Consider the following 25584-nt stretch of genomic DNA (forward strand, 5'->3'; position numbering starts at 1 on the left):
TAAAATAGTTGCCTAAGAATGTATCAGCTGAATAACTGGCCATAAATATTTCATTAAAGGTGCACTGTGAGATCCTGCATGGTTTCAGCGCGATTTCATTTTTGTCTCAAATCGTAGGCATCTCTCCTTGATCTGCTGCCTGCCACCTGAATACACTGTGAAAAAACCCGGTCTCAAGAGACAACACAGGGGTCGTAAACCTCAAACAAACACAAGAGGAACAGCCTGTGCACCAAAATACAACAAAACAAACCAGCCAATCACCACCAAGATGGTTGGGGGAGGGGGATAGTAACAGTTAAGGCCATTTTATGCTTCTGCATAGGCTCCACGCAGAGCCTTTGCCGTGGCCTGGTGTTTATGCTTGTGCGCTAGTGTGTGTGTCGAGCCGGTGTGTGTGTGTGTGTGTGTGTGTGTGTGTGTGTGTGTGTGTGTGGTAGAGGAAGAAATGAGAGAGTGAAGGCGATTAGGTTTGGAGCGAAAACTGACTAGAGTCATAGTGAGAGAAACAAAGTGTCTCCCCTGTGCTTTCTGACTAAGGTTAGACATCTCTAGCAGGAAAAGTTAACCCTCTCCTTGATTTCATGTTTGTGGAGAAGGAGAACCAGGAAACGAGTCAGGGAAAATGCAATGCTACCAAGTCATTTTGATTGGTGAAAACATGAAGGTAGGCTGAAAATTTAATAAGTTAGTAAATTAATAATAAATTAGATTGAACCCTGAAAAATTACAGGGAACCTATAGTAAATAAAATTTCAATTGTTTTACTAACTCTGCAATTTTACCGCAAAATAAACAGCTATTTGCTTATAACCTTTACAAACCACTTCTAGCAAAAAACGGATGTCGATGTCTGATGTACTGATACTGTACGTAAGTTGCTCTTCTAACACTAACCTTTATTATCTATTCTCACTATTCAAGAACATAAAAGTGTTCGTTTCCAAACAATCAAACTGGTAGATTTTGAAAAGTGGTAAGAGGTTGAAAGTCCTTCATGGTCACAGGATGATGCATATTATAGCTACAACTATGAATTTTAGCCAACATATCCAAATGTTTAACTTACTCACACTCACTTAAAAAGACTAACATTGTTAATTAAACCCAAATTCTTCAGAGATCAATAAAAGTATTTCTGATTCTGATTCAAAGAGCAAAAACTCACAATCCACATTTTCTCTTTTCTTTAATCCAGTTTCGTTTTAATCTCACAAAACACATGAATCTGAGACATGAGCTCTCTTTTCCTTCTGTGCAGCTAGACAATCTCACCAATTTTAAAAACAAGGGAGAAGAAAATAATTTATACATCCTTTTAAAAAAATCATATCTACAAAAATAAAATCAAATACGAGGACTAAGGTTTTACAGAAAAAAAGAAATTAACATATATAAAACAAGTGGGTCTGATTTCTCTATATTACATGAGTGAACAAGAGTTTTTAAAAAGACACAAAATAAAAAGTCAACGAGATGATAGTACGATGTGTGTATGCATACAGTAGTTTGCACCGTGCAGGGAAGTTTGTCTGTGCAACATTTCTTTTAACAAAAAAAGGAATCAGTTAGAGCTTTTTTTCCTTTTTCTTTTTTACAGCTGGTATGGGCCACAACGCTGATGTCAATGTACAAGATAAATGTCTGAAAAGAAGAAGAAGAAATCACGGAAGATACAAAGAAACTGAAGTGTAGAGGTAGAAATTGGAGATGAACAAATGCTGTAGTTAGAGGTGGGAGGAAAAAAAGAGGAAAGATATTTGTCGAGGTGGAGAGGAGATCCTGACTCTGATTCAACCAGCTCAGACCATCTGGCATTTGTTTTGTGCCAAATTATGGACAACACACACGTTACGCATGTGATGATTGAGTGTCCATAGCTTGGCACGAAAATCTATTACAATGAAGGAATATTTTTTTATCATAGGCCATGGACAAAACATATTGTCCGAGAAGCTTGAAAATCAGCAGCCAAAATGTTGAGAGAAAAAAAAAAAAGCCAAACTGTGTTCCCTTCAACACCTCTAAAGCGATATTTCACTTTGGAAGAACATTTTTACATTTGAGCACAAATTCCTTAACTTCATAGTGGCTCAGCTGCTAAAATCAGCCAGCCATTTGCAACCAGAAGTCCAGTTTGTTTCTTTGTTGATCATATGTGACAGCCAAGTTACGCTTGTCATCAAACGACGCCTTCCGTGTGTACTGAGTAAAGAGTGAAAACCTTCCACCAGGCAGTGAAATATCATTTTAATAGCACAATCTGGCTGGTAGTTTGTTAATATACTTGGCTCCTGGTTTGTGCAGTTTGGTAGTGTATTGTCACTTTTGCTGGGTAACTCACTAAAGTGCTCCTCAGTATTTGAAACCAGCTCAAATAAAATCCAGTCCAGTGTAATTCTGCCCAGCTTGATAAGAGAAACAAAAAAAGACATTGAAACTGGTACCCAAAAGGACTAAAAGAAGTTCCTTCCTTGTAATATTTTAAATACATCTTTTCAGTCTAGGGTTTATTAGAATTAGTTCAAGATAGATGGCGTTTGAGAAAAAAGCACTTGGCTCTAGTGTCAGTCTTTGCTGGTTACACGTGCCTCAACCAAGGCGTACAAAAAACCTTTCTGAATATTAACGACGTTAAATTACTCCTACATATGATCCAAAAGCAGTTCAAGGAGTAGTTTGACATTAGCTTCCTTGCCAAGTGTTGGATGAGATCGATACCATTTTTGTGTCTGTCGTTAAGTACCGAGCTGGAGCCAGCAGCTGGTTAGCTTAGCTTGGCGTAAACACCAACACGCAAAAACGATACGTTCAGGCGCAGTAACCTGCAGAGACTGCAAGAACTAATGAGATATTAATTACTGCGCTTTGGGTGCTAGTTGGTGGATTTTGTTACCGTAAGAGCGAGCCAAGCTAGTGATTTCCCCAATTCCAGTGTTTATGCTAAGCTAAGCAGCGGCTGTTGTTAGCTTCATATTTACTGTACATATATGAAAGTATGAAAATGGTATAGATCTTCGCCCATAAATGTATTTTCCAATATGTCAAACTATCCCTTTACCTTTAAAAAAAAAAAAAAAAAAATGTTTCACTTCATCTAACTGCTGTCATCACAGCACAGTTTGTAGAGCAGTTACTTTTTGAGTGGACCATGTGTTTGAGTTTGTAAAATTAAATTTTACACAGCTTTTCCTTTCTCCTAATAAATATAAGTTGTTCTGCAAGAAGAAGGGGGACAAGATATAGGCTGGATGGATATAAACACTATGTATGGTACGACTGCTGCATGGGGGAAGGGAGGAGTTGCTGGTTCACAGTATTTATCGTGGTATTTACACACACACACAAAACACAGGAGAGAGGGGTAGAGGATGCACAGTCAAATCTCAATGTGTAGACAGGCAATGTCAGCGGCGATATTTGGCAGCAATTTGGTTGAGCGACACAGGATTTCAGTGAAAAGTCAAGCTTCTAAGTTTGAATCTGTTGTTTGTCCTCTTTCCTCACACTCGCCATCAACATTGCCTGTCTTGAACCTTGCCCCAAAACACCAGAAATCCCCCCCCCCAACTTAAACAACTTTACATGATCAGAACAGCTGTGCAAATCCACTGAGCTTGTTTTTTTTTAAATCGCTGAGGTCCCTGTACGCCTATGAAGCAGCGCTGAAAATAAAAACCTGCCAGCATTTCAGTAGTAGACAGTGCAGAAGTGTTTCCAGGACTTTGAAGTGAACAATCAACACAAACCATTTAACCATCAATAAGTCGCACTGATGGTTCCAAACTTTACTTAAAAGAGGATATGTCAGTGTGGCTGCAACTGTTCCTGGTGACAATAACTCTAGTGTTTCCTTTAACAGTGTGGGGATACGAAAGTCCGAGATGAATGAAATGGTTTATTGTGTGTGTGTGTGTGTGTGTGTGTGTGTGAGATATTGGTTTCCTTACCCAGTGCAAATAACCTGAATGATATAGACACAGTCCTTCGGCCGTGGAGGCAGGTGAACTCAGTGTAAAGCAACTAGTGGCGGGGAGCCGGGCACTGTAACGTCGACCCCTAAATATATAAAGCCAGTGGCATTTCCGGTTCCTGATCCGTCCACCGTAGAGGACATACATGACAGAGGGATGCATTGTGGGTAAAGTGCAGGGGTGGTGGGTCCCTCGGATTTGTCCTTAAATTAACATTTCAACACTTTTCTGCTCCGTTCCTTCAACCAGCTCTTTAAAGCAAGACATACAACTCCTTTTTCTTCACATATATCCAACTTGGTCATTTTTTCCTCCCATTTTCAATTCTTTCAACTTTTTTTGTTTCCTTTCTCTCATTAACCAGTCAACTTGTCTTCTGATTTTTTTTTTTTTCCTTCATTCTCTTTCCTCACTCTGTCCTGGACTCCCCCGTGTTCTGGAAGAAGTCAGAGGTTGTGCGGACCACGGACATCCTGGTTAATCCGGCCAGCTTAAAAAACAGCTACAGTCCTTCCTGGGCTCTGTTCCACTGGCCAGTGCATGCAGGGATGAGGGGCGAGGTGAGGCATGGCTGAGGTGCCCTAGTCTGACAGTGGGTACACATTGGTCTTTACATATGCCAACAATCAAGATTGAGTGACCGCAAGTAAATCCACACTGCAGCGACGTCAGAATCCAGTCGACTGAATCTTGGGCTCTGCTGGACTGCCCTCTTTGCCTGGTTGGGTTCAAGATAAAAAAAAGACATTTAAAACAACTGACACTGCATCACCAGCCATTGTTTTGTAAAGATTTAAGATGCAAATTCAATTCCTCCTCACCGTCTCGTGAGCTACGGTCCAGAGATGGTGTTCTGGAGACGGTTGCCGAGTGACACTGCGGGTCCTCTGAGTCCTGATTGACAAAGGGCTCTCTGAGGGTCTTCAAAAGCTTGTGATGGGACTTCTCTATTTCCTGTAAAGGGGTGAAGATGCGGGACATTATACGAGCAGAACAATGAGTGTCATTATGCTAGCTGGTAAGAGATGAACACAGCGTCTTCAAACCATTGTACACTTTGTGGGTTAAAAAATAAAAAGACATGTTTACCCAGTTTCTTGTTATTTGCTAGGAGGGCGTCATTGCCCGTGTACAAAAAATTGACAAAACATTTGATGGACACATTCACAGATGCCATGAAGACGTCGCAACAAAAAACAAAGTGAAGGACACAGCCTGTTGTATATTCCAGTTTTGTATAATCCATCCAATCTACATTCAAGTGTTATTCCGAACTCTTATTTACTTTTTTTATAGCAAGGTGACATATGCTGCCTTTATTACAGTCTCCTCAAAAACTGTGGTGTGAGGTCCCCTTCCCTAAAAGCTGATTTCTGCTGGTGGCTACATTTACTAAAATTAAATAAAGAATCTATTGGTTGGTGAATAGAGGCCATGGTGGAAAACATGGAGACTGCAGGAAGATTTCTTAATTTTCTTTAGATACAGTCTATGTTTACATTTATTTCTGATGTACTGTTGCAACAACCGACCAAAAAAGACGGATCTTATCTTATCAATCAAGCCGTATGCACCCTGTGTCAAGTTAGATAGGTTAACGCATTACAAGATGCAGTCCGTTTGCAAACTTTGTGTAATCTCTCTCCCTTTGTCCTCCTAAGAAACACGCTGCTCTAACTAGTTAGAAAGCACATGAGAAAGAAAAGAGGCGTTTTATAGTCAGTCGAGAAAAAGTATTGTGTGAGCTTTGGGAGTGTTATAACATGTGGAGAGTTGATGGTCATCAGTCCAGACAACAGTCACAAATCCAACTTGTTGCCAGCTTAACACACTTTAACTCACCTTCAGTTGGCGCAACTTGCTCATCAACCCCTCAATCGTGTGGAAAATCTCATCCACATTTTTGATCACGTGGCTCTGGTGCCCAGCCTGCGATTGGCCCGTTTCCTCTTCCTGTTCCAGTTGCATAGCCTCTGATTGGTTGAGCTCTGCCCCGCAGGTGGGCGTTTCCTCCTCTGGATGAGACTGTGGCGGTATCACTTCCTCCAGAGGCTGAGGGGAGTGGCTGCCTGTGGGGGTAGGAGGGTCGTTGAGGTCTTCAGTGAAGCTCTCTCCCTGCTCCGTCGGCATTACCAAGTAGAAAGTGTTCCCTGGAGCACAGAAACTGGGCATTAGTGCCAGTACTTTCAGGGGTAAAATCAACACAACTCTTCAATTATAGACCATACCTTTTATCTTGATTAATTACACATGTAAATAAAATAGTGTCTTTGTCTGATAAAAACTACAGCACTTGACCAATTTTGTCATCATTACCCTGCGTAGTGGCCTCGCCTCTCGGCTTGGATGATTGGTCGGAAGGGAGGGTGACCCCATCCGTGATGCCATCAGGGACAGAAGAAGAAGAAGAAGAAGAAGGACCCGCAACCACAGCTATTGCACAGAGGATAGACGTGTGACAAAGAAAAGTGTGCGTAGAATGAAAGAAGAGTGTAAAAGAGTGAGAGAAGACAATGCCAAATCAAGTGTAGGAAGGGTGTGTTGTGAAGCACAAGCAGACAAAAGAAAAAGAAGATTAAGTTTGTAAGAAACAAATAATGAATCACCAAGTGCAGAGAAAACATGCAGATGAAGACCGCCATTAAAAGACATCCATTTTATCCCAAAACAGAAAGCAGTCACCAAATATTTACCTCAAGGGAAACATTGGTGATTTATCTTGAAATAAAGGTTTCAGATGTGTATCTGAGAATTGATTGATCAGCCAACCCTGCTGAAGAACTAAAGAGAATTATTTGGAAACTTTTCTCCATCTGATCCGTTACCTTTCCGTACGACCTGAATGCTGCTGGGTTGCTCTGCGTCTGGAGGCGGACTCTCTTCAGACTCGGCCTCCCATTCGTTGATGCTGAAGTTGAGGACAGTTTCTAGAGACTCTGGCCGCTGTCTTTCAGTGAACGAGCTCCTCTCATTTGCCGTCTCGTTGGTGGGCGTGTCATCTGAATCGTGGCTCCAACCGTCCTCTTCCAAATCTTGTAATATCAGATGCCTTAGTGTTTCAACTGCAGGGCCATGACAACAACAACAACAAGGTTTTGAAATTCCTCAAGGCTGAGACATGCTGATTTCTAAAACATGTAACATTTAATCATGTAACAGTTTGTAAGAGTGATACGGCTGTGTTTGTTTCTCACCATCTTGTAAAGCGGCCTCTGCCACACCAACGTCTTTTCTCTCATCACAGATGAAATCTCCTGATTGGTCCCTACGTGTGTTTTCTGAGAGCTCAATGTCCTCATTGGAGGAATGAGTCTCTATAGAATCTGACTGCTCCGTCATTGAGTTGTCTGGAAGATTAAAAAAAAAAAAATGTATCATCGCCTTTGTTTTGTGACTAAGCCAGTAAGATCAGACTCTATTTTGTTTCACAAATATTTGCAGACAGTTTACATATTTGAGGTTGATGACTATAGTGTGGTTATTACCTGCAAAGACATTGCTGCCAGTTGACGCTGGGGATGCACTGCGTAGACTGGGGGAACTATAGAAAATACAAACACAAGGCACACTGAGCTTGCGCAAGGCGATACAAATAAATATTAATAAAGATGAGGAATAAATGAGAAAATGAAAACACATCTAAGAGAAAAATACAAGTCCTAAAGTCCTATGTATTATCCATAGACATAAGATTTACTCACGACATAGGCATGGACCCGTGACTGATCAGGGGTGACGAACCACCAGCTGACGCGATGGTCTTTTCAAGTAAATTTTTCCAGCTGCAAAACAAAAACACAAGTTTCTGGAGGCTGAAGAAGAATGTGGATGCTCAGCAAGCCTTTTAACGGTTGAATAAAACAGCTTACATGTTTTTCTCTGATGATGTCCCAGCCACCAGCTCATAGATCTGCCTCTCTGTCGTGCTGATAACGTAGAGGGCTTTGTTGTCTGGAGAGAAATCAGAACATTTACACATTTCATCACCAAAAAAGAAGCAGGACAATTCATTCTCGATAGTTTTTAAATTATCTTTCCCCCATGTGACCACAGTCTCACCTGTTGCTACCAAGCGGACCAGCAGAGAGTCCAGCTTCACCAGAGGGCTGAAGGAGGTCTTGCTGTCTCCGCTGCTTCCCCCGCCTCCCCCCAGCCAGCGGGATGGATATCTCAGCTGCAGCCGGTCGTCTGGGCCCCTCTGCAGGAGGACCAGGCAGTCTGACAGCAGCAGTGCTTGGATCTCTGATGGAGGAACAGATATGACATGAGGCATGAATCCAAACTGATGAGACTGTATGCATCAATACAGAATGTATTCACACAGAGGTACCGACCTATCTGCTTATCTTTGCTGACTTTCCACGTGAGCGGACCTTCGTGAATCATTCTCTTAGTGGTGAGGTCCAGATTCTAATAGAGAGAGAAGAGTAAATAATAATAATAATGACTTTATTCAGGACACAACGGAAGGCCCATAGCACAGTTAAAAAATAGACAATATATTCAAAAATATAGCAATAAACATTTAGTCTAGATGTGACCCTGACAGAGCTAAGGTCAGTGTGGGATAATGCCTGCACATGTATGGATAAGGCTTCAACATATGTTAATAAAACACATTTAGGTAAAAAACAAAATGTTGGTATAAAACAACAACAACAGATTAACCAGCATAAATTATGTGACAACCTTGAATAGAGGGGCAGCATCAAGTCTGCGTTGGTATTGGCTGAGGCGTTGCCGGTGCTCTATTTCCCCGACAACCTCATTAACAGCCTGCAGTATCCTTCGGCAACAAGCCTGGGCGCGCTGAAGTGAAGGGAGGTCCGACGAAGCGGCTAAACGAAAGACAAGTCAGTCTTAGTTAAAAATGATACTTTATGGATGTTTCATCCCCCCCCCCCCGTGTTAACGATTATAATACGATGCATCTCTCAATTCCTCACCCTCTGTGTGTTTGATGATGTTGTCCAGCAGCAGGGGGTACTTGGTGAGTCTCTGCATCTCTGACACCAGCAGGTCTTTGAGCTGCAGCCTCCGACAGTGAGGACTCGCTTCACACTCCTGAACAAAGTCAGAACAAGTACAAAGTCAGAACAAGTGAGCACGTAAAGCACAATGCTGCACAACTATGAAGGCTAGGACTAATGAAAAAGGATCTAAGGAAAAACGGTTGTCTTGTAATTTTAATGGTAAATCATAGATTTCTAAGTATAGTGACCTACAAATCGATACCAACTAGAAACTGAAGAGTTCCATAGTCCACACAACATGAATGGGAGTAAAGCACTAACAAAGTTACTCATACAGTATTAGTTATTTTAATAAAGATACAAGTACATTGTCTATTTTGTTATTATTTAGTTGTATGGTCTTGAATATAGTATTTACGGTGTCATCTCTTCTAGAGTTTTGCCCGGGTGGTGTATATTCATGATACAAATTGTTTTGTGTGTTGTGTTTAAAAAAACAAAAGTAAAAAACTGGTAATCACAAAATAAAGATAAACAAGATTTAAAAATATCATCTTGGTAAAATTTGGAAATCCAAATTCTTAATTAAATGTTACTGACTTCAGAATGATATATTGAAATGATTAAGACCGTCTTTTTGAGTCAGGCACAGAAGTGTGTTTGTGTTTTTGTTTGTGTGCGTGTGTATGTGTGTTGTGTCTACCTGGATGATGTGAGCGAAGCGAGGGTCTTTGCGTTGTTTGTTCTTGATGAGCTCCAGAGCCTGAGACTGCTGGCTGCACAGCTGTGACGCTTGTTCCTGAAACTCGTCTCCAGCTGCATCTTCAAACTGGAAACACACACCACAATTACCATACTATACATACTGCACATAAACACCTTTCACATTAAAAGAGAAATGAGAAAATGGAATGAATTATTGGACTCACTCTGGCCAGCATAACGTCCCCGATGTCCTGAACGATGGGAGTTTCTCTTCGCTTCTTCATCGCCTCGCACAGACTTGCTGCAAAGACACAGAAGCCACATTAACAGTGACATTTAAAGAACTCTAAGCGATGTCACAGGTTTGTTAGACTACAACATTTTTTTTGTCACATACAGCAAACATCTCCTCACTAACCCCTAGCTGCCTGTCCCATAAACACACTGTAAAAAAAAAAAAAAAAAAAAAGTGCAGTCTCTGTAGACAGCCCAGGCTCCACAAATGGCAAAAAAACAACTGTGCCAACCTGCACCACAAACCATAACAAACAGAGTTCCATCCTATAACCGACAAAAAGGAGTTGGTTGAGCCCTAACCGCAGCAGCGCTAGCACATAGGCTACTTCCAGAATGTGCATTCATGACTCAACCAACTCCAAACATGACATTGCTTAGAGCAATGTCAAGCTTTAAAGAACCGTAAATGGTGATCATCAGTTAAATCATACCAATAAAACAATCCATACATCTAGTGGCTATTGTATCATATCATATGCCTTCATGTTGGCTCCTACAAAAAGCCCAAAATACATATTGACTTAGAACAAGCTGCAGACTGAGATTACATTTAACAGTCACAACCTTTGCTTAGTATTTGCTTCACTTATTTTTATTTACCTAGCAACATACAGCCCTGAATACATATTGACTCAGTACAACTCACTTTATTGTGCAAACAGAAGAAGCAGAAAGCAGTGACACTCTTACAAGAGGACACAGTCACAGTTCCTCAATGGTCCTCATATTAAAATGCTCGGAATCCAAACCAGGATGTTACTTCAGTTAAAGTCAGGTTTTTAAATTGAACTCAAAGAAGTAATTGTGCACAAAGTCGGTGGGTTCACTTTTGGGGGAGAAATATTGTCATGTCAAGCTAAATTGTAACATCGTTTTAAATAGGATTTTTTTAATACTGTGATCTGAAAAACACAGGTATTGAAAGAGTTGACGGAGTATAAGAAGTCTGTCGTGTTCTGAAAATACGCAGCTATACTTGCAATTACAGTAAACACACATACTGTATGTGCAGCCAAATGAGTGCCACATTTGTCATGTACATGTTTGTAACTGACAAAATAAGACCTGGAAATATTCACTTTTACACAAACTGTACACTGACCGTGGAGTTCATAGACTTGGGGCAGGTTGGGGAAGATGCAGGCTAGCTCATCAGAGTTCAACACAGACCTCATCTTCTGGAAAAAGACCTGGTCCAGGACCCTCAAGGTCCGCAGGTGGGACACCTCGGTGGTGAACAGCTCTGTTGATAAAGAGAAGAGAGAAGAAAACAGAAATGGGACATCAGTGCACTGCCATCTTACAGTCTCAACACCTTTTAAAGCAGACTATTTAGTTTGATAGTAATACAGTTGCATTTGCTGTTAACAAGTGTTGAATTTGACTCGTACCGTATATGACGGCCTGTCTGTCCACCTCCCTTGGACTGAGTGTGGCGAGGAGCTGAGGAGGAACTGTGTCCTGCCAGATCTGACTGTCACACACCTCCTCCTCCAGTGGTGCAGCGTCTGGCAGCAGGGCCAACGGGGAGTCCACACTCCTACAGAGTCAAAAACAAAACATGGATGTATCAAGATGGGACAAACAGAAAAACAAAGTTTATTTTAATACTAACTTTATGTATCTTTCTTTATGTATCTCTTTCTTTATGTATCTCTTTTCTGTTTATCTAACATCATGGGGAGACTGGAAACTGAAAGATGCTAAAGGCTGACATGTCTTGTCATCCAAACCATTTCTTCTTCAAAGGTTTTGCATGTGGGGAAATACGTCAGCCATCTTTATTTCTAAATTTTCTGCCAGACAGTTCCTTAAAGTACTGATCATCTATGGGGATGATATTGAAACTCACCTGCGTCTAGACCGAGGGGTGTATGGGGGTGTAGGGTTCTCTAGAGACCTGAGTTTGAGAGAGTGGAGAGAGAGATGGCATAAAGTGAAAACCTAAATCTGGAGGGGTAACATCCGGGATGTTTGAGTTATTAGGGATCTAAAGGTTCCACTAAAAGGGAACGTGTTGATTCATTGAAGCTTATGTGATTATTTTAATTCATCCCTGCTTGAAGTATGCAAATTAAAAAAAAAAAATCTGTATCTTAGTACTATCTAGGAAATATGAGTACAAATCTGGCTTTGTGAATCTTTACCGCGCAGAGCTGCTGGATGCAGAGGACGAGGCGCTGTGCTGGAGCAGCCTGAGGCCTGGCCCCTCCCTCTCCTCCCCGCAGTCCTCCATGTCCACATCACTACGAGAGCGAGGGACGGACTCTGTCCCTGAGACGACGCCCCGCCGTCGCCCTTCTCCCTGAGCCTTCAACGACTCGCTGCGTGCCAGACGCACTGAGACCGTAGGGCTACAAGAGAAAAGAAAACAATATTACTAAATCTCAGATGTTCAAATACTTTCAACAAGATGCTGTACCACCCATACGAGCTGATACTGAATATATTCTACATACTGTGGTTTAAGAGAGCTACCTGTCCATGCCGTCTTCTCCCAGGCTGCTGGTGGAGAGCCTCTGGGGGTCGGCAGCATTGTCTCCTTCCTCTGTCTCTGTGTGGTTCTCAAACTGCTGAATGATGTTCCTCACACTGCCAGGACGGACTGCACACACAGATATTGCTTAATTGTAAAGTACAATGAAATAGTATCCATATAAGGGTTGATAAAATGAGGTATAACACAAGCACATTTTCAAACTACAGTACATTCCATAAAGAATAACTTAGTTGGTATGTTTGTTGAAAAGGAACATTCAAATAAACAGAAAAAACAAAAGTGCAATGACATAAAATATATACCTTCGGTGGGAGACAACGGGACATGGAATGCTACAAAACCAAGATGAACCAAAAAGAAACAATGAAAACAGAACAAGATGACACAATGAATATTCCATAAATGAATGAATAAACCTGCAAAAACAATAAAAGGCCAAACAGAGGACAGAAATAAAATGACTATTTACTGACAAATACAATGAGCAAGAACATCATGTTTGTGTAAGCATGCCTATGATGTGGTGTGACAGTGTATTAATCCCGTCAACTGATAATGACTTTACACAGATGGAGTCATACTAGTGTGATTATTAGAAGAAAAAGCTTTTTTTTTTATCTCACACTATTGTATGGGTGTATCAGCATTTATAACAAGGAACTTGGATACGGAAATAATTATATTGTTTGTGTGTGTGTGTGTGTGTGTGTGTGTGTGTGTGTGTGTGTGTGTGTGTGTGTGTATTTACTGGACTGGGATGTGGTCCTGGGTTTGCCGATGTACTTCAGGATGGGATTTCTCTTTTTATCCTCCCCATCTTTCTCTTTCTTGGTACCACTCAGCTGTGGAGAGAGAAACCATCAGATCATGTTATAAAATCAATATATTTTTGTATAAATATGCACGCACACGCACACACACACACACACATTATAAATACATACACTGTATAGTCTAAGTTTACATACCAATGCTAAAGTTGACTACAAAGAGGAATAGAAAAAAACATCTTTTGGAAATTGATCTTAATGCCTTAATTGAAAAATCCAACCATTAAGAACATGTTCTTCCTTGACATACAGGTGGCATAAGATTGGCATCGAGTACTTTCCATAAAATCTTCTCTCAATGCAAATCAAACCAGCTATTAGCTAATTGAAAGAAAATTATGCCAATCTCTATGTATGGTGAAGGGTATGTGATGATGGAGGGCTATTTTAATACAAAAGGCCAAGGCAACTTTAACAGGATGCTTAGTATCCTGGACCCATGAAATAACTGCCCTTTAAAATAAAAAATCTGCCTTCCTCTATGAGAATTTAACAAGGGAGTGTGTATACGTATGCCACTGTATTTTAAGGAAGAACATTTATTTATTTACACTATTCATTCACAAAGAAAATTGGTGTCCTTACACCATGGATTTTTCCTAATTATTTCAATTAAGGCATTAAGATAAATTTCCAAAATGTTTTTTTTTTTTCTTCTTTTTAGTCAACTTTAGCATGGGTATGTAAACTTATGATCTCTAATGTTTTCACAGATTGTTTTTAAATTATATATATATATATATAAAGTAAACAGAGTGTGCCTTCGGAACAATGGATGAATGGTTGCTGATAATGGGCAATGTAGATATTGCATTAAAGATCAGCCTCCCACTCAGATGAGCTGGTTATCTGTTTATAATGGAGAGGTATGGAAATTTGTAAGTGACCCAAAACTTTTGACTGGTAGTGTATATATAAAGGACGGCCAACCACACTGAGAAGCTAATAGATTTTTACAACACTGCTAAATAAAGTATACTGTGTTTCCTTTGCTGATATTGTGATTCCAGTATGAGATGCAACACTAATCACACTGCAGAATTTGTTGTTCTTGCATATTGTAAAACAGACGCCCATGTACTACTACTCTATTTTTATTAGTGTGGTTTCAACATAGCTGTAGTCAAAATTACTTAGACAATCACTTTATCTTCACTTCCAACTCAGATTTCTTTTTAGAGCGCAGTTTTCCCTTACCTTTTTCGTCTTTAGGAATGCGAGCCACTTCTCTTTCTCCGTGCTCAGACCAGGGAAGACCTTGGAGTCTCTCAGCTTGATACCAGAATGACGCAGGTATAGGTGCACGGCCGACGCCAGAGGAGAACTGAGGGAGATGAGCGATTGGGCGGAGGGAGAAAGAAAGAAAGAGACAGGACAAACATGGAAATGTGGGAGGATAGACCACAAGGGAAATCGACCAAAGAAAAAGTGTTATGAAAGAAAGAAGCAAATTGCTCAAACAGATCACTGTTAAATTACATTTTACGCCAACAAACAAGACAATTTCTTTTACCTTCTGTCCTCTTCATGCTTTGATCTGGCGGGAGAACAAAAAGAGAGACATAAAAAGGCTGTTAACACAAAAAACAACAGGCTTTCAAAAAGATGTCCAGTTTAATTCCTCAGAGTTAATCCAGTTAATTCAGGTGAAAACACAGGTGTAAGAAACAGACTGTAGTGCTGCAGTCATGTGATGGGAATCGGCCTGTGTGTGTGTACAAAGTCAAAGGAGTAAATGTCATGTGGTTTACAGGTTTTGCCGCTGTAGGGATGACCTTTGTAATAACTATTTTATTGGGCCCCAAACATTGGATTCTGTGGCAGTCTGAGTGTGTAAAAGTTAATATTCACTTCATGGTTACAGCAACATGGTGAAGTAGAAACTGTATAATTAGTTAACAGGTGGATCAGTTTAGGTTATCTTTTGGCTTAATAGTAAAACTAAGTGAATAAATTTCAAAGGAAAGCGAACTGTTTGCTAGTTTGACATCATTATATAAAAGGGGAGTCAACACGTTTTTGGTAAACAGAAAGAGCAATACTCACAGTATTTCCCAGAGGGCAGTGACCTGTCTGTCCACCACCTGTCTTTCTTTCACCGGGTCTCCATCCAGCTGCAGCAGGTCTCCTTCTCCAAACAGAGAGCCGAGACCCATCATCTGCTTGTTCCTATGAAACACAAGCTTCACGGGTTAATATGAACTCGTGATCGTCTTGGTAATATTGTCAAAACAAACATTTATGGTGATTATTCTGCTTAAAACAGACGTCTTAAGTACTCTCAATTTTGAGTAATGTACCTGTAGTCCTGTATCTGGTCTTGGATGTCCGGCAGCACTTGCTGTTGCAGCTCGGACAGAGGTCCTCTGATGTCCTCCTGGGCATGAAGTCGACTTTCTGAAGGGACAATGGACACAACATTATGTCAGCGGCTACACTTCCTCAAAATCTAATTAATACAGCCATATGTGGTATAAAGTGCAAAAACAAATTGAGTAAGCCCGCAACGCAACTAGCATTTAGTTCTTACCTATATCTGTGAGATACTCCTCTCGTACTTTGATTTTCAACGGCTACAAGGGGAAAAATATATTTTTTAAGTTTTAAGCCTGATATAGGGAATAAGTCAATATTTGCTGTATATGAAAAAAGCAAAAAGGAAGATTAGAAGAAAGTTTAGCATTTAGCTTCTTCGACGCCAAATGCTTCAACACATCAGCAGCCAAAGCTGGGATATAAGACATGAAGGATTAGAAGAATAAACTCATTAAAATATGTTGGTGCATACAGCATCTGGGTCCAGGAAATGGGAACAGATCTGAGGTGCAAGTGCGCGGGCGTCTTTCGTGCTGGAGCCCAGGTAGGCCTCCACCGACAGGTAAAACAGCTGTTGCGGGGACACACACAGTAACCATGAATGTAAGCAAGCAAACACAGATAAACACATGGAAATGTCATCCAAAAACAGCAGAATAAGCACTTTGTTTCATTGCATTTGCTCAAATCTAACATGAAATATCATGTAGACTGACCAGAGGGTTGGGGTCCAGAAGCTGAGTGAAGACATATCTCATGAACACCGCCATGTGTGCCGGTCGGGACCTCAACAACTCAATGTCCTGGAATGGTCCATCCATCTGAGAGACAGGGGAAGAGTATGAATGATTGTATAACTGATAAGAACGGTGAGATGCAATGAAGAAGAAGAAGAAAAAGAAAGAAAATGAAGAAAGACTTTTCAAAATCACATCAACTCAGATCGATAAGAGTCACACCGAATGCTTTTCTCACCTCGTTAAATGCATAGCCGTCATCTTCTTCATCCTCTTCCTCTGGGCCAATGATCTGGGCCTTTCCGCCCTTTGAACAGACGCAAACACATTTAAAAAAAAATGGAAAGCACCTAGTCACACACTAGAGGACGTCCAAGCACATCTTCCATTTTCATAACTGTGCATGTGGTGATCAGCGCATAACAGTTGGATGGCGTGCAATTTGAATTTAAGGTCGTGGTGACAAGTATGTTCTCAGTCTCACTGCTCGTCTCATACATTTTAAGCAGCTATGCAAGATGCAGTGACAGAAATGGAGAGGAACAGAGGAAAAGGAAAGAACAGCAGCTACATCTCAAAATAGGGGAACCATACTTCAAAGAAAAGAAATATTTGTGTTATTTTTATGTTCAGTTTAAACTCATGCAAAAGTGAGCTTGTGCTGCATGTGAGGATGTTATTGCAAAGGGACTAGAGCCCAACCGATATATCGGCGGCCCAATATTATTGGTTGATATTAGGCATTTCCCGATCTATCTATATCAGCATTTATTATGACTGATTTAAAAAAAAAAAAAAATGCACTGTCAATCATGATATGAGTGTTGAGTTGTTGCATAGTAGTTGCACAGTCCACCAGAGGGCACTCTACAAAGTTCCTGTTGGCAACACTGATTTTTTTTTGTTTTTGTTCATGTGTTTTTGTTCAAAGGACTTTAAGTTTCATATCTTAAGTTTGTATTTTTATACATTTTATTTATCAGAACTTTAAGATATTTTAATGTTACTCTGTTCTGTTGTGACAATAAAAGAAATTATCATCATATTATTTTAGTGAGAACTCAAATAACTACAAATAACTAATGTTATTGAAATCTGTTTATGTTATGGGACACTTTTCTGGATTTAAAAAAAATATATACTTATATTGGCCGATATATCGGCATACCGGATTTTTAAATAACCAAATATTCATATTGGTATCGGCCTTAAAAATCCTTTATCGGTCATGCTCTAAAAATCATCTATCTCATGTGAATGCAAGTGCGTGTGTCCATCTCACCAAATCAGACAGGGTGTGTGTGTCGGAGTTCTGTCGTCGGTGGAAGGGGGTCCTGAAGGTGGATGAGGGGGAGGAGTGGGGACTCTCAAAGGCCTGGGGAGGAGGAGGACGAGGGAGGGAGGGAGGACGAGGGGAACGGGATGAGTGGGACCATCACAAACACAAACGCGCACATTCGATCTCACCAGTTTATGAAAAGATAAGACTGGGCAGCCTACCTCCATGTCTCCTTCGCTTGACTCCATTGATAGTCGACCTGTCAAAGCACAGAGCAGTGTTAAGCTACAGTGTTTCCCCCGTTATTGTTCAACGGGAACCCTGCCAGGCCAGAAAAATCGTTTTTAATGCCCCATAAATAACCCTAATATCCATTGTGTTTCCACTCTACTTGTTCTGCAGCAGCCCAATGCCTTCAACTGCAGCGATGCTGTTCATGAACAAGGCCAAGATAACGTCGTAATGGTTACAGAGGCTCAGTATGTTTTATTCTACAAAAGACACCCCATTTTAAGCCCCTTTGATAAAGAACGTTCACTTCAAATCAAAGTATGTTGGGTAGTGTACCATAACAGCTAATGAATAAGAACGTCTCCTTTGATCTGAACTCATTCTGTGTATTTTCAGCTGACATTTAGACTTATTAAACCAGGAACATTACATGCTAAACATGAGATCCAATGCAGCACTGAAATGTTTACTTAAGTAGGTAAAAGATAAAGCAATCCAAACCTTCTCCTGCTATGACGTAGCTTGTGGCACATTCGGATCGCGTTCCCTCCTGGAGAGGCAGAATAAAGCGTCAGTTCATTTACAGCACTGGCTGTAAAAGGTAAACAGTGCATGTAATTGTTAAAGCTTGATTTTTTTTGCGGGGGCCAAATCAGGTGCAGCCGAACAGACCGTGAACACAACACTGACAATTTAAAACCCTTTAACACGCTTGACACTAGAATTTGACATGCCTGTTAGACCAGCACGCCCATTGGCACAAAGATGGGTGCAGGTGTAATTGCTATTTAAATGACAAGGAGGCTGAATGGTTTTAAAATAGCAAAGACACTTGCGTTGGGGTATGCGTCACGCTGTGCAGGGTGCAACATAGGGCCTCTCGTCTTAAACTTAACTGAATTCATCTGGTCGTATGATTTGAACAGTAAATTTGAATATGTCGGTAAAACAATTAGTTAAACTATATAGAGGGTTTTCAGTGAATATGGAAAGCAAAAGTCTCGTCTCCTCACCAGATCTTGCTGAATCTTGACCCTGACTTGGTGAGCTCTTCTTTTGGCACTTTCAATCCGCTCCCCCAGTGACAGCGACGGGCTCCTCAACTGCTCCTCCATCAACTCCTGTAATACAGTTATTATCAGCAGACATTAGATGCAAAACGTCATAATTAATTATGCAGACAGCAAAAAACAACAAGGAGTGACACAGAACATAGAGTACAAAAAATAACGTGACACATGGGAAGTCAATTTTTTTTTTATCTACAAGAAGATGCAGTTAGGGATGTGTGTGTGTGTGTGTGTGTGTGTGTGTGTGTGTGTGTGTGTGTTTACCTGCAGTTCAGCCTCTTCCTGCTCCAACATTTTCCTGAGTATCTGAGTGGCATGTTTCTGTACTTCTGGGTCCTAAAAAAATCATTTGGATGATGATTACTCCCTGTATTATTATTTCTCTGCTTAAAACAAGTACCTAAACATCGTCAGTTTTAAAGCGTACATTTCTTTTCCCACTCAGTCCTGATGCAAGATGATACCAACTGGGAAACATCATTTTGTTTACCTGTAGTGGTTTGGGTCCAGTGATTCTTTGGGAAGGGGTGCTGCTCAGTCCAGAGGGCAGGGGTGGAGGTGGAGGGGGTGGGGCCTCACCACCCAGAGATGTTTTTTGATTGGATGTGAGCTCAGTAGAGAGGGGCTCTAAGGGCAAGGAGGTGGCTGAAGGTGGCGGCCCTTGTAGTGTCAGAGCTACATATGGTCCAGCTATGGGACGATAAAAAAAGAAAAAAGAAAAACAGTGATGGAATCAGATAAACACTGGCAAAAGAACAGCAAACTACCAAACACATGAAACAGCAAACACACACTTATTGCAAACTCACATTTGATGAGCTTTACCACCTCCTGATGGGACATGGAGGACACCAGTGAGCCGTTCACCTGAGAGACAGACAGACAGAGAAAGAGAAAGAGAAAGAGAGAGAGAGAGAGAGAGAGAGAGATTGGTGGAAAAAAATCTGAAAGATTAAAATCAGGGAAGAAACCAAAAACTTTCTGATTTAGTGTCAAGTGATGGAGAGTAGTACCTTTATGATTCGGTCCCCTTCTTGGACTCCGGCCTTGACTGCTGCACCACCTGTAAAGATGAGTGAAGGCATACAGTGAAGCTCATATATAGAGAGAAAACTAAGTTTTAACTCATCGTGTGCTACTATAAATAACTAATTTATCACTGCCCAAGTCATCTAGGTCATATTATATTTGAAAACTTATTTTCAAAGTAGCATGATATCAGTTTATGATTGGACAGCACCAGCTAGGGATTTTCTTAACCACATACAGTAAGAAAATGTAATCATAAAATCTTTATCTATAATCTCTTGAAAAGGGAGGAAAGTGTATTTTCATTCTGTGTGTAAAATAACAAAATAAGCATTATTATCAAATCAACACATGGGCCGTGCAGGAGTCTTACCAGGTCGGACATTCTGCACCAGCTTGACTCTCTCTCCACATACTGTGAAGCCGAAGCCGAGCTGGTCCTTCTGCACGACCACGCATCTCTGGACAAGACCAGTACCTGGAAGAGGAGAGCAGGAGGTTAAGGGTGTTTTTGGGAGATATTAAATATAGGGAAATTCTAAATCTATCCTCAAACAAAAACATAAAGCAGCATGGGAAGTTGTTACCCTTACTCTCAACAGTGATTTCAATCGAAGGCTCCCTCTGCTGGGTGGCGGAGGATTTGCGCTCTGAGTCCCCGATGGTCAGACTGCTGAGCCTGGGTTTGAGAAAGGAGAGAAAGAGAGGCTTATAATAATTGAAGCAATACCAAACAGGGTGATTTAGAAAAATTCTCTGGGAGGACTGATTGGGACTGGGAGAGGAATACATGAAGAGGGAGAATCATTGAAGGTGGGATAACTAGAAAGAGCCAGAACAGGCCAAAGAGAAAGAAGGGAAGCTCACACATAGACACAGAGCTACAGGAGAGGAGAGAAGGAGATCAGAGGCAGAAAAGCTAGGGAGGAGCATGGTCAGATATGTAGAGGGAGTGAGTATATACATAGCATTAGAAGCAACAAGAAAGAAGCTTGAAGGGAAAACTCACCAAGCCGCAAAAGGGCTGAAAGCGAAGCGTAACAGGAAAGAAGGATAAGGGCAGATAAAGAAAAAAATATAAGAGAAAAAACAGACAGATATTTAGCATTAAGACCAATGTTGAAGTTAAAAGACACAGAGAAACAGCCCAAGAGTTGATATAACCCCCATGTCCTTTATGCTCTAACAGATTGTAAACAGCAAGAGCAATTGACTTTCAAGAATACTATGATGAAAGAACACAGTGTAAATACAGACGGGTTTTGTTGCTATTCCAAAGTCCAATGACAAATGGACAATTTACTGCAAAAAGGTACTTAAAGTTATTAATCAATCAAAATAAAGGTGTTTGTGTAAATTTACAAAGATCTGCCAATATTGACCTTGTGCACCTGCAGAGGCAACTAGTGCTGAAAACAAGTCAACGAATAGCAGTGGAGTAGAAAACTAGTCAATGACAAATTAGATCCATGAGTATTCTCTTTTGTCAATTGTCAAGGAAAAACGTTTGCTGCTTCTAGCTTTTTGAATGTAAGGTACTGCTCCTGATATTTAGCACTTTTGGGGTTTGGACCTTTTGGACAGAAAAAAACAAGCAATATAAAGACCTCACCTCACATTCGGAGAAACTAAGAATAATCTTAAAATGAATCGAGGTGGTAATGGATCTTGAAAATGATCATTAGATGTGTCCCCAGTTATCAATTCTCAATATCAAACAAGAACTACTTAAATGGAGTGATCTGCTGTGACTAAGAGGAGTATGTTTGTAATTCTGTAGTTCACTTTGAATGTTGTCTTCACCTACTGCTGTAACACAGAAATGCCCCAGGGTCAATAAAGTCCATCTATCTACTTTATCTATCTACTGTATCTGTCTATCTATCTATCTATCTATCTATCTATCTATCTATCTATCTATCTAGTTGTGTTTTCGCATGTGTGTGTATTGAACACCTAAGCTTGCTCAGGTAGGTGGAGTCAGCACTTCATATAAAAAAAGCTGCCTGAAATGGATCAAGCTTTTTGATGAGTTTTTACATCAATTGCATTACAAAGTTCAGTGTTCTGATATGAGTTACATGGAGGGATAGGAATTGGTGCATCCCAATGAGCTATGATACATTTTGAGTGTATGACAAGTAAACATTTTCCTTTTTGTGCAATTGCTGGGTGCCTTTCCGTCTACATTGCTACGTCAAGCCAAGGCGTTCTGAAATAATAAGGGCAGCCACTGAGAAACCTGTTTCCAGAGCTGTACAATCTGTAGGTGTCACATTAACCCCAAACCTTGACGTAAGCCCTCACTGGACAGCTCTCCTACCTGAACGGGTGGACGTTTTTCTTATTGGCTGCCCTGCTGTCACATAACACACACAGACACCAGCGGTAGGCACGTGCACCAGAAAACACACATATACAGGAAAAAAAAAAGTTGATAGGAAAGACATCATAAAGACGAAGATGCAACAGTACATGTAACAGACAATGACAGAAACACAGTGTAATGCTACTTGGTGAATGCTGTGACTGATAAACAGGATGAACTACAGTACACCAAGTAGCAGCGGCAGAACTAAACATAGCAGAGGAAGAGTCACAACACAACATTCAAGCAACAAATACAACACGACAATCAAGCAACAGACACCGAAACTCACTATAAACAAAAGACGTAAACTGATTTTTGATTGAATAAAAAACTGGGTGAGGTGTTTTATGCTTAATGTAAGAGTGACTGTAAGTGTGTTGTCATGCTACTGTTGATTCTGTCAGTCGTAAGAGATGTCTCTGTTGTCTCTACATAGTCCAAGCTTTGTATGTATTCTCCATGTTTGTTCACTGCTTTTATCCCTGACTGTATTTTCAATGCTTTTATTATGTCTGTGCTTTTAACTATTGCCTTCCAGGGGACTACAGTTTAACATTTGCTTTTCTAGCTAATTCAGGGATATTTTCATATAAGTTATTAAAGTGCATTGCCCCGGTGAATATATGAAGAATATTGAAAAGGGTATTTCCATGCTATTAGTACGCTGAAATGCACCAGAAAAAACATTTTTTTGTCATAAAGCTAACTGGTCATGATGATGGAAAATAGTAAAAGAAGTGTAAGTATGCAGCTTTTTTTATTTATCTTCATAAATTTGGAAGCCTGTTACACTTACAATCATCTGTCTATTGAAATAAAAGTAGATAAAAGCAGAATTGACTGACACTTTACTGGTTAGCTGGTTTGTGTGTGTTCATTGAGTTTTGTGAAGTGCTGCAGTTTGAGTTGGTCGGCTGGTCTTGTTTGTTAGTGCTGAAGTTAGCTAAAAACTAAATATCCACAAGATACCTAACTTCATCACGCAAAGGTAATTATTGAGATATTAAATCCAAAATGGGCCCAAACGTTTCACACTTTTTTTAAGACGAACTGCAAGATGTGCGCGCACTGTTCATCGTCCGGGTTCTGCACTGTGCTATTGCTGTTGGGTTCCGCTTTTTTCGTTCCGTCCACAAACTTCAATTAACAACGTACAGATTTGTGATTCGACTCCAGATTACAGAGTGTAAACTCTTTTGAAAGTATGGATCCCCAGACTGCTACTATTGTCAAGCATACAGTATTTTCTCCTCTTTTTGCTTATCTTATCACCTCCCAGGAAACAACCTGTCTGACTAGTTTTTCAAGAGTCCAGACTCGACCTCAGTCTGATAAAGACATGTCAATAGACTGATATGGGAGCCCTATATTTCTGCGTAAGTGTTCCAGTGAAAAAGAAACTGTCTGGGTGAATGTGAGCCTCGTACCTGTCCAGTGTAGAGGTGGGTTGGCGGAGACTCATGTCTTCAGCCTTCTTACACTCCTCTGCTTCCTGGTGCGGGGATCAACACTGTCACTGGGCCTCTTTTATCATCATCCACATCATCTTTCCTTTTTCAGATTTCAGTCCACACAATGGGGCTCTCTGTTGTGCTTTGATCAGATCTTCGAGCTACTTGGAAGCTGGTTCAGATCAGACAGAGTGCTCATCATGTTCCCATTCACCCCAGTAGTTCCAGTTGGGTGTCAGTGGGACTTTAAAAGAAAATGCTGCTAAAAACTAACACCCAAATCTTCTCAGCTTTTTACTAGGTGACATTAGTGACTAAAACTAAATAGCTACTACAAGAAAGACTGTTAGTGACTTGATGCAGTGGCTCATCTGTAGTGGAAAATGGGTAAGGGACAGTCTGCTCCCTCAAAGGTCATCAATCATGAATGAGTGGCTGATATGTCTCGCCATGCTCCAGGTCAACAACTCCCATGCCTTATAGTGTCTGTGTAAAGCTAATTATTCCCAGATAAATCAAAGATTTAACACGCATAACTGTCGTCCAAGTAACAGCTCAACATCACCTCGAGTGATTATATAGTGAAACCTTTAAATAAAATAATGAACCAAAACAGTAATACGACTTGTTTACATGTGTGGCTTTCTACAGCTGTGCCAACCTAAATAATCCCTTACAAGCTAAGCAGTACCTTAATGTCGCACGTATCTTCACCTAAACATAGATTAATGATGTGTATTGTGGCTAGCTGATGCAAATTTCTCTATACACAAAATAACGTGCCTTAGTTTTATAAGTAAAACGTCAATTACCACTGCGTGAAAATTAAAAACAAAATAAAATACCGTGCATAATGAAAGTTAAAGGTGTCTGTCGGTTTTGTGTTGTGACTTATCTAAATATTTAGCTGTCTAGGAGATGATAACGACCATCGGAAGCGGCCTGCTATATTCAGCTAGCTTCCTGAAGTTAGCTCTATGGGTGGGCCGATTTCAACCCGCGGCATGGCGTTGTTCCTCTGGCCGACCAAAAGCGCCGTGGGTTCGGCTTCCAACTGCGCTAACGAGTCGGCCCTTCAGAGGTGGCTAGCTAACCAGCTATGTCTGCAAAGTGAAAGGCCAACATGGTCTTAACTGCATGCGACTAGATGGGTGTTAAAGTGGTCGAGGTAGTGGCAGTCCAAGCGAATTCCAGCTCGATATATCCCAGAGTCCCGTTTTCGTGCAAATTCAGACACTAAAGCTGCATGTTAGCCAGCTAACGTTAGCTAGAAGGCAATCCGAGTAAAAGCTCCACCTTAGGTCTTTTTTCCCAAAACAAGTCACAGTGGTGAATCCGGATTTGCTTATCTCGCTCGTGGTCTGCCAGAAGACTCAGAAGTTATCGTTGCATATATTTATTGTGTTTAAATCCCAGTTCTTGAAATAATTATCTCTGCTGTGTTGTTATCCTGCTGTCTTGACCGGCTGCTGATCCACCACCATATTCTCAAAGAGCATACGTTCAATGGAAACACAACAGCGCCCTCGCCTGGCTAGCTTGTGGTATTGCAGGCGGGTTGCCTCATCGCAGTGTTGATGCTAATCTGACTACTATGGATTGCACTAAACTGCAATGGAAAAACTATTTATTGAAACTTAATATAAATTGTAAAATATGACCAACACGAGTAAAACCTAACATTGTATATATATTTTAAAAAACAAAAACTTTTTGCATCAAACACACTTAATGTATTATTTTTTTTGTAGCCTACTTTTAATATTACGTGTGAGTCTTATATTCTACTTGTAAGACAATTTACTATCATCAGTATTTTTG

At 40.6% G+C, this 25584-nt stretch overlaps 1 protein-coding gene across 8 annotated transcripts; it reads right to left on the bottom strand.

Annotated features, from left to right (window-relative positions):
• Positions 1-1591: 1591 nt before the first annotated feature.
• arhgef11 (Rho guanine nucleotide exchange factor (GEF) 11) lies at positions 1592-25280 on the bottom strand. 8 transcript variants are annotated; one of them, XM_032544810.1, is made up of 42 exons: positions 23740-25280; positions 20951-20965; positions 20535-20620; positions 20315-20419; positions 19926-19975; positions 19722-19779; positions 19403-19602; positions 19177-19248; positions 18856-18963; positions 18344-18392; positions 17833-17870; positions 17615-17707; positions 16571-16639; positions 16312-16416; positions 16068-16166; positions 15810-15852; positions 15580-15676; positions 15326-15448; positions 14793-14816; positions 14477-14603; positions 13198-13291; positions 12752-12781; positions 12428-12554; positions 12097-12303; positions 11802-11849; positions 11341-11489; positions 11052-11192; positions 9877-9953; positions 9651-9776; positions 8921-9038; positions 8664-8812; positions 8309-8384; positions 8034-8216; positions 7844-7925; positions 7676-7756; positions 7460-7515; positions 7169-7321; positions 6800-7036; positions 6291-6407; positions 5817-6124; positions 4796-4928; positions 1592-4692 (listed from the first exon to the last, which is right to left on the bottom strand). In XM_032544810.1, the coding sequence occupies exons 1-42, from the start codon at positions 23772-23774 to the stop codon at positions 4643-4645; spliced, it is 4338 nt and encodes a 1445-aa protein (XP_032400701.1). In that variant the 5' UTR covers positions 23775-25280; the 3' UTR covers positions 1592-4642. The 8 variants fall into 8 exon arrangements, with proteins under 8 accessions (XP_032400701.1, XP_032400700.1, XP_032400703.1 ...); XM_032544809.1 differs by having other exon boundaries at positions 20529-20620; XM_032544812.1 differs by lacking the exon at positions 20951-20965.
• Positions 25281-25584: the final 304 nt, after the last annotated feature.

This window comes from Etheostoma spectabile, chromosome 19 (assembly GCF_008692095.1).
Source record: "Etheostoma spectabile isolate EspeVRDwgs_2016 chromosome 19, UIUC_Espe_1.0, whole genome shotgun sequence".
Classification (NCBI taxonomy): domain Eukaryota; kingdom Metazoa; phylum Chordata; class Actinopteri; order Perciformes; family Percidae; genus Etheostoma; species Etheostoma spectabile.